We start from the raw sequence: 9,468 nt of genomic DNA, 5'->3' as shown, positions 1-9,468 counted from the left end.
TCAGTTTGTGAATCTGCTTCTACTGATGACACAATCATTTTGCCAGAGAACTATCATGATCTTCATGCAAAGTAAGAAGATATAATTTTCAGTGAGAATGCAACAGTGGCTGGGAAATCTGCAGGATAAGAGATGGCTATGGGGAGGTGCGAGAGGTGAAAAGAAAATAGTATGCGCTGGTGACTCATGCACAATAGATAACTACACTATGCATAGACTTGGTTAAATGGTTATCAGGTCTTTTTGTGGTAGGGCCTCCCTGGCAACAATATGTAGTTGCAGATTTTACCAGAATAACACAGTAATGCAGTGTGAATTTATCCCAGTTGTCTCGCAACAGCAATCTATGTATTTTCTCCAAGTGTGAAGATTGGCTTTCATGCAAGTTGTTCACCGTATTGGCATGATTATTTTTTGTACTTTGGCCATTTGAAGTGTGTTTAGTTTAGGTCAGATCCGATCCAATACCTCTTTGGCCCTATTGGCAGTGGTTGATGTCCAGTTCATCAAACCAAAAGTGTATGTATCTGGTGGATATGCATGGACATCAGTGAGGTCTGTCAATATTTTCAAGGTGGAGTGTGTGGTTGAAACATTTTTATAGATCTTTGGGTTTTTATCTGATTTTTTGGAAGAGGGAGACCTTGCCTTCAATGTAGGCTGCTTTTGTATCTAATTCTGCATCAAGGGCATGGTGCCTTATTAACAAAGGTGAATTTGATTTTAAATGATGACCAATCTGCCTACAAAGTGATTCCTGGTGACGGTAAATCCATTTACTACTGTGGAGTTCTCCACCACAGGTGCAGAGAAAATTGCAGTAGTAAATCCCACTCAAAATGTTGCAAGTTGATGGTTTGTCTTGGAAATCTTGGCATCCCAAACTCCTCTTTATCCCCCTTATACTATGGAAATGGTCACAGGTTTACTCCCGTTCCAGGATGTTAAAGAGAACAGAAGAGTTTCTCCTTGGGAACAATTTTTTACCACGAAGTAGAAAAGTGTACTTGCACAAGATACTCTGTTCCCTATTAGAGAGTTCTCTGCCATTGAGAACTCTGCACAGAGGGATTAGCACTCAAAGGTTACATGCTATTCACTGGAAATGTGGGCCTGCTGTAGTTTTCCAGAAGTATATCTTTGATTCATTGTGAATAACAAAAAGTAGTAAACCTACACCCATTCAAAGGTGTATTTCTGTGGTTGCAAATGTAATAGCTTGTGGGTGACCAGGGACCATAGTTGCCTAGATATGTAATGGCACAGAGATTGTTTTAATAGGGATGTTTAGGTTTGTTATCTAATAAGGGTATTGACTGCCCTGCCACTAGTTCTTGGTAGACTTTCTTGTGCAAAACTGCATTGGAAAGTGTGGACTTTCACCGAAAGGTAAGAATTGTCTTGCCCCTCCCCACCCCCTGCATTTCAGTCAAATGAGATATGAATACCCCAGAATGTCATGGAAACAAGAATTGATTAACCTGACAATGTACCTCTCACTTCTGAGGCCCATTTTCATTGCCGGCTTGATTGGCAGCAATTTCACTGTGTCTTGGTGGATTTCCCCAAAAATGTTTTTAATTCAAAAGTGACTCCGCCTATCCTTGAGACAACTACTATATTGGAGGAATCTCTGCCTTACATAAACAGTTTAGCATAGAATGTAATATTGCTAATTTGCAGATGGAAATGCTTATCTACAAAACTCTAAGGTCCATGTTTACCAAAGTATCATCCAATGCAGCGTAGCAGCCAAAAATGCTACTCTGCATTGTTTGACAGGGAGGGAGCAGATGTACGCCATATCTACAGATATGGCACTCTCCTCCCCGCTCGCTAGTGACAGTGCCACGCACACATCTTTGCACCATACTGCAAGGTTGTGTGCGTTAGTCGAGCATAGGTTATGTACTGGTAAGGTAGCCTTCCAGTACAAAATACTATGCTTAGACAACTTTTAGTCCTTTTCCTACTTTGTATGTGTGCTGTCCTGTACAGTGCAGCTTGCATGCAAAGTCATGAAAGAATGGAGAAAAGAAAACATTTCTCCTTTTAATGCCTGCTTTCAAGAGGCATTGATTTTTGATACAAAACCCTGCCCACTATTGTTAGAAGATCAGGTTTTGCATCAAAAAGTATGGGTGGTTGCATATACCACTCAGAGGCTGCAAAGTGATTTGTGCTGCGCTTTGTGTTATTTTTAGACAGCTTTCCTGCGCAAAACACGTTTTGCGCTGAAAAATAAATAACAAAAAAAAACATTTTGCTCTTGTTTACAGCAATTTTGTGATGCAAACACAGCACAAAATGTTTGTAAATCTGGCCCATAATTACTTTATTGTGTGCAAGATCCAGCAGGTCTTGTGCCATATGTACGTGCTGAGTGAGTTTAGTGTATCATTGCTGGGTGAGTCAAGAAGCATTCGGGGGAGTTGGGCCAACAATTCCTTTCATATTTATATATGGTTGATAGGAATGCATTCACCTAATGGATTTTACCCTAAAGTGTATTACAGGTTTCCTCTTTGTTAATGACTTGTATCTTATTTGTACAAAAGAAATGATAAATCCAATGGTTTATACACAATAAAGATACATTCTTCATTTATTAAGTTTGAATATTTAAGGATAGATAACACCGGACCTGCGCCATTTTTTGACGCACAACCCCCATTGAAATGACTCCTGTCTTAACAAAGACAGGAGTCATGCCCCCTTGCCCAATGGCCATGCCCAGGGGACTTCTGTCCCCTGGCCCTGGTCATTGGGCACAGCGGCATGTAGGGGGGCCCAAATTAGGCCCCCCTATGCCACTTAAAAAAATAATAATAATAACTTACCTCAACTTACCTTAGATGGGTCCCCCCATCCATGGGTGTCCTCCAGGGGTGGGCGAGGGTGGCAGGGGGTGTCCGAGACCATGGAAGTGAGCCCACAGGTCCCTTAACGCCTGCCCTCACCCAGGCGTTAAAAAACAGCACACATCAGGCTGGGCGCCGTTTTTTAAGGCCCGCCCCCTCCTGTGCATCAAAATGACGTGGGAGTATAAATAAGGCGCTCAGGCCTTAAAGTCATTTTTTGGACGGGATCGCCTACAATGCATGTCATTAACGCAAGGCGGTTTCCTGCATCCAAAAAATTATGCACACAGAGGATTTTTGACATTCGCAGGGTCGGGCCTCAAAGTATAAATATGGGGCAAGGTTTGCGCCGAATGTGCATCAAACCTTTTTAAAGCACATTCGGCGCAAACAGAGTATAAATATGCCGCTCAATATGCACCTCATGAGAGTACACTGTGTGGACATGAGAACATGCCTTGTACTTGGAAATAATAATACATCTGGAGCATGATAATATTTTGTGTGAAAGACAAAGATTTGCCTAAAGTGTCCATGGAAGCATTTTATTCACTTTTTTATATTTTATTCTTTGAATCTTAATAGCATGTCACTCCCATTGTTTGAGAATTTGATATTTGACACGTGTACAATGGCCATCACTAAGGGCCTGATTTATGAAAAGTTAGCACCACCTTAACGTCATTTTTTGATGCAAAAACGGTGCAAACTTACAAAATATGATTATATTTACGGCTCAAACTTACAAAATATAGTCATATTTTGTAAGTTTGGACCTTTTTTGCGTCAAAAAGTTATGTTAAGGCGGCGCTAACTTTTCATAAATCAGGCCCTAAGGATCTTATTTATAATTTGGCAGACAGCCCATTGTTCTTCAGGGGGGATGGAGTAAGTTACTCTGTCCCCAAAACTTGTAAATGTCTCCTAAGCAGCCTGTTATTTATAATCCATTGTCAGGAACTGCCATCATGGCTGTTCCTGTCAGTGGATTGCTCTGTTTGGTGCAGGGCTGAACCAAACAGTTTTCTTTTTTAATAAAAAAGAATAATGCCGAAACTGGATTTTCTTTTTGAAAATGAAAAAAAAGTTATGCTCCCCTGGCAAGGGTTGGGGGGGGGGGGCATTATTTCCATGTTACTACCCCTAACCACCAGGGCTTGCCTGTGTCAGACAGTAAAAATGGCTATATGTCCGCGTATCCTGATTAGGGAAGCGAAAATATAGCCATTTCTCTGACAGCCCTCAATCCGTCAGGCCATCAGAGAGGTTGAGCTACAGCGTCACCGCCGTAGTAAAACCTATGGTTCGCCTGCATAAATCAGGCAGGTCATTATTATGGTGTGTGTATGTATACTCTGTCACTGTTGCAACGAGTATAGATATCGCCAACATTTCCAAGTAACACGTTAAACAAAAATGTCTCATACACTTTTTAAGATATTCTTTTCCCTTTTCTGACAAGTATTTTCTACGTTTTTGATGGTCTTTTACTTAAACCTTTTATTTTTTGTCACAACCAATGGCCTTGTTTAGAATTTAGCAGGACAATAGTACTGGCATAAATTGGCAGCCTTGCTGCCACACCAAACTTTTGTTTCCCTTGCCTTATGTAGAACTGTGGAACTGCTGCATTTCCAAAGTGGAAGTTCAGCTGGTTCTGCAGTCAGAGCCCCTTGACCCGGTGGTTCATTTACAGCTGGACCGCCTGGTCTCAGTGGCACTGACCCTGTTCTATTTCAGGTGAGATGACAGTCACTCATTTTCCAGGGAAAGTAAATAATGCCTCATAAAAATAGGTAGAAAATTCCCTGAGTGTCAGAGCTATTTTTTATATTTTAATAAAGCACACTCCTCCTTTGGGAGTTTGTTCCATTAAATAAAAAATAAAATAATGTCAAATGGGCAAAACAAAGATGGCATGGTATCAGCATTATACGCTGCCTTCACTGCATCGTCTGCACTGGCCTAGAGATGCATGAGGCAGGCACGGCCAGGCAAAGACTCCAACAGTGTTGGCCCTCGGGTTGCCCTTCAACTGAGGCCCTAGGTATTCCTGTTGTTGATGATTATAATTGTAAATGCTGCAATGGAAAACTACTACTTTCCCTGATGTCTTGTATTTTGTCAGTCAATTACATATTTATAATAAATACTATATTAACATGTTCCAGTAATATGATAAGTCTAGCGAACTGTAGGTGACTGACCCTTTTAAAATTTCACCTAATTTTCATGAAATGCTATAGCTTTTAAAATTCTTTTTTAAAATACATTCCTTATCTATGCAGATGGTCTTATGCGGATGGTATTCATGCAGTAACCGGGAAACGCCTTATTTTCGCCTTTGCAAAAGAAACACTCAAGCATTACGATCAATAAACGGTTTTAAATTAACATTTTTTAATTTATTCATACATTTTGAACAACATATTTTTCATGCATTGATATGCTTATTTTATTCTTCATCAATATGCTCTGGGGCAATTAGCAGGATCCGGAGTCAGTATGGCTCTGTGCATAGTTTAGTGATGTGTGGGGGATGTATATTATTCTTTAGTTTTTCCTTAAAAAATAATAAGCAATAAAACATGAGATTAATACGTAAATTTGCAACAGGGAACAGATTATGAAAAAAAATCAAAATATGATTCACGTTTTTTGTGGAAATTATTTTACACATATAATACTGTTTTAACATAGACTATTGTTTCATAAAGGAAAATAGTGCAACCAGATTCTGCACTTTTTTCTATTGTTTAGAGGAAATCATGTGTATTCAATTCCTTTTCATGCAACAAGCAAAAATGATGCAAGACTTGTTCACTATGGGCCAGATTTACTAAGGGATTAACCCCCGCAAAGTGGTGCACAGTTTTGCAAGGGCATTACTTTCCAGTGCAAAAGGTATTTTGTGCTGGAGTATATTGTGCTGGAACAGCTCCCATGTGTCAGCCGAAAGGGTGCTCTGCGCTGCTTTGTGCCATGTTGCATCAAGGGGACATAACCTGGGTGGATCAGCATAAGCACACGGTTTTTGAGGTAAAGCACAATCCACTAGGCTGGCCAGACCGAGCAATACACCAAAAAGTAACACCTCCTGAAAGCAGGCGCAACCAAGGAGAAATGTTTTAAGTAGTCAAAAAAATCCGCTCCTTGCATGTGTCCTGCACTGTACTGTGCACATAAAATATGTGGAATATTTCAGAATGTGTCTATGCATAGGATTTTGCACTGGAAGGGTGTGTATTCTGTACAAATCCTATGGGACACAGTTTGCAGACACCCTGCAAAGGAGTGGCGTAACAAAGGTCCCCGCAGGCCCTGTGGTGGGGAAGGGGCGCCCTGAACTCCAGGTGCCCCTTCAGCACAGTGCAATGGGCAAAAGATCCCTGACTGGGTCCAGGGGGAAGGGGCCCCCTACAAGTACTTTGCAGGGGGGTCCCCACCTTAAGTTCCGTTACGCCACTGCTGCAAAGATAGCGTGTCTCGCAAGACAGTCTTGAAAAGCACCAGCGAAGAGAGCTGCAGTAGCTGCGGCTCATTTTTAAGAAATAGAGCGTTGTGCTGCCTCCTGCTTATTGTGCAATGCACCAGCTTTGGTTGCTGCCCTCCCTTGCTCAAAAATAAATGTACCCTTCAAATTCTTTCCACTGTTGCAAAACTGACCGAAATGTGACCCTGAGACACTAATCAAAGTGACTGAACCTCATTTCGAGATATCTCGCCATTATTTCACAAATCATTCAGACGAAGACAGGGATATGAAAGAATAGACAAACTATTTCGGCACTGAGCCAACCAGCAAAATGTGGGAGTTGGAGACAGACCTGTGAATAGAAAATGCGAGTACTTGCTATGCGATGTGAAGAATAATATAACCATTCCTTGTGGGCCCTCTGACATCAGTTGCATATTTTTTTGCATTTCTCTATTTAAATAAATAAGCTCTTAAATAACGAACAGATGCTTTCAGTCTCTCTTCCTGTTTAGGCCTGTTTTCCATTGTATGGCTGTTTAAGGAAATGTGTGCCAACATAGGTGTCATATGAGTCAAACCTAAGTGAAGTAGAATATATTATTATCGACCCTCTTTGAGTGTCTTTTGGATTGTTATCATCTTTCAGCATAGGACTATACAACAGCTATCCTTGAACCCCATAGAGATGCTCGAGTGGGCTATAGACCATGTTATATATTCAAGTTTGTGTATTTGGCTTTCTTTGGTCTTTGAGCGCTTTGATAATGCAACATTGATCCCATCGACCTTAGGTGGAAGCAGCCCCTGTATAGAGGTGTGTGTTTCACTCTGAAATGTAACTTTGTGCAGTCCTTTGCTAGTGATGGCTCTATAATGTTGCTGCATTACACTAGTAATGCTGGAGTGTGTGCTTTGCCTCACAGTGACTGCCCAAGAAATGGACCCAATCCAGAGCCATTAATTTATGTTTAGTACGTGTTATTGGCGTATCTCCCCCACCGCCCGCACTCATTCCAAAAGTTGACAATCTTATAGACTCCATTATTTAAGATCGAACGTTGGATGGGAAGACTTTGATGTCTGCTATTAAGGAATTTAGCATTGTAATCAGTACTTTCAAACAAAAGAGCATTTCCGCAATTATCATATTTTATTTAAGAAATGCTGTACTAGTTTTAACCCCAAAATAATCTGTTGACATGTTCCAAGCCATTGGAGGATTAAATATTTTGCATATGGTTGCTGACATTTATCCTCCATGTGTGTGATATTCTTTAAAAAGCAAGAGATGCTACATAATTGTATAGCCTGCCCTGAAATACTTGTTTTAAACTCGATTCTGAAAACATTGAAGTATTGTACTCTGTCAATATTTTTGCACTGATAAAATAAAGTTTGTTTTCTTGTGTCACTGAGTTGTTCGCTTCATGGGCTAATGACTTTGAAAAGGGACATGTGCCACAGAGGTGGATCGAAATTCATGTTTGACCTCCATCTTCTTTCTCCACACATGTGCATCATGGCAACTTGTCATTTTAGACATGGTGTCCAAATTGCATAACATACTACACCCTTCCGTACATGGACTCTAACTTGAAATCAGATTGCCTAGTAAGTGTTTAATAATTAGAGCACATTAGGCCCACAATACATAAAATAGACATTCTTTGGATTTGGTTTGAAAACACCATTATTTTGTTATAATACATGGCAGTGTGGCATTAGAAGGGATTGATGAATTCCTAAGATCTCTTGCTTTTGTGGGCACTTTAACAGAAATTCTTAAGCATGACAGTGAAAGTAACATTTTTTTTTTATGAAAGCATGTGCTGATATTGATGTTGTAGAGCAATGAAAAAGTACTAAAATTTGGAAGAAAAATAAACTGTAATGCATCTAACCAATAGTAGCATTTGAAGAAATGCCTTGAAAAAAACTGTTTTTCAAAGGGTAGGAGGGAAAGGCTCTAGTGGGCAGTTTAATTTAGAAAGTCATTGTTTTCACCACTCAATTTGGTGTTGACGAATGCTAGTAAACACAAAACCTTCAGTTGGTTAGTAAATCTAGTTGTAGGCCATAGCCACCACGTTGTACCGAGGACGTCAACCAGAAGTCACGCGCTCTCCAAAGTTACATTATACCCCACAAACATCTCCAGCAGCACTGCAGACAATGTATTGCCCTTCCAAAGACGTTTTCAATTGATCAGTCTTATGGACGTACCTTGTTAACCTCCTTAACATAAATATATCCCTGCACTTGATTCACATATCCTAACAACAAACAGCATTTCGGTTGCCCTCAATTCTAGCAGGTGACTTCACGTGAGGGTAGAGGCACACAGAGAGAACACGTGACTCACAACAGAAGCTATCTAAAGGAATAACTCTCATCGTCATATTCTAATTCTTCTTCCTCATCTTCCTCCAGAAGGCCATATTTAAATTTCCGATATACAGTGCCATCTTGGCCCATGTAGACAATGTCCTCATCGTCGTCCTCCTCTTCGTCCTCATCATCCCGATCCTTATACTCAATCACCTGGTCTTGTTGAAAGCTGGTGCTTTCTCTGTTAGTCTTGTATGAAGGCAAAGCTCTGGACTGATCAGGCAGCTTCTCGTACCCGGCCTTGCTGACGGTCTTTGGTCTGCGGCGGGACCGTTGCCAGAAGAACACAACGCCTCCAACGGTGAGGATCAGCAAGATGGAAGTGGCAGTGAACAAAGCTGTTTTCTTATTGCTTTCGGGAGGAGGAAGTACGGCAAACCTCAGGGCACACTCCTCTGCCAAGAGAAGACAAAAATAATTAGATTCCTACTAACAGTATTTCGAAATGCACAACTCACATGTATTCTTGCCAATGCTTCAAAATGGCAGTTGTGCTTTCTACAAACATTAATCCATAACTGGTATCAAACTTTTGTTAACTTTCTGTTAGTTTCTAAGGTTTACATTGTGTGATCTCAGCCTTTGTGTAGAGTTAGTGGCACAATCCTTCTTCCTTAGAGACAATACATGTACAAATCCTGCCTGTACAAAAAAATTAAAATAAATCAACAGTCCCATGAGACCAGAACTCAACCTTCAGTTTGTAAATCGTGGTTCTGCTGTGCTTATTTTTTGAGTATA

At 40.6% G+C, this 9,468-nt stretch overlaps 1 protein-coding gene across 1 annotated transcript in view; it reads right to left on the bottom strand.

Annotated features, from left to right (window-relative positions):
• Positions 1-5,239: 5,239 nt before the first annotated feature.
• The window catches only part of PCSK5 (proprotein convertase subtilisin/kexin type 5), a 1,225,695-nt gene continuing 1,221,466 nt past the window's right edge, over positions 5,240-9,468 (bottom strand). Inside the window, exon 37 of the mRNA XM_069229360.1 lies at positions 5,240-9,122. Coding sequence (XP_069085461.1) covers positions 8,710-9,122 — 413 coding nt within the window. The 3' untranslated portion in view covers positions 5,240-8,709. The remainder of the gene's footprint in view (positions 9,123-9,468) is intronic.

This window comes from Pleurodeles waltl, chromosome 1_1, assembly GCF_031143425.1.
Source record: "Pleurodeles waltl isolate 20211129_DDA chromosome 1_1, aPleWal1.hap1.20221129, whole genome shotgun sequence".
Lineage (NCBI taxonomy): Eukaryota > Metazoa > Chordata > Amphibia > Caudata > Salamandridae > Pleurodeles > Pleurodeles waltl.
This window is presented reverse-complemented; position numbering and strand designations above follow the sequence as displayed.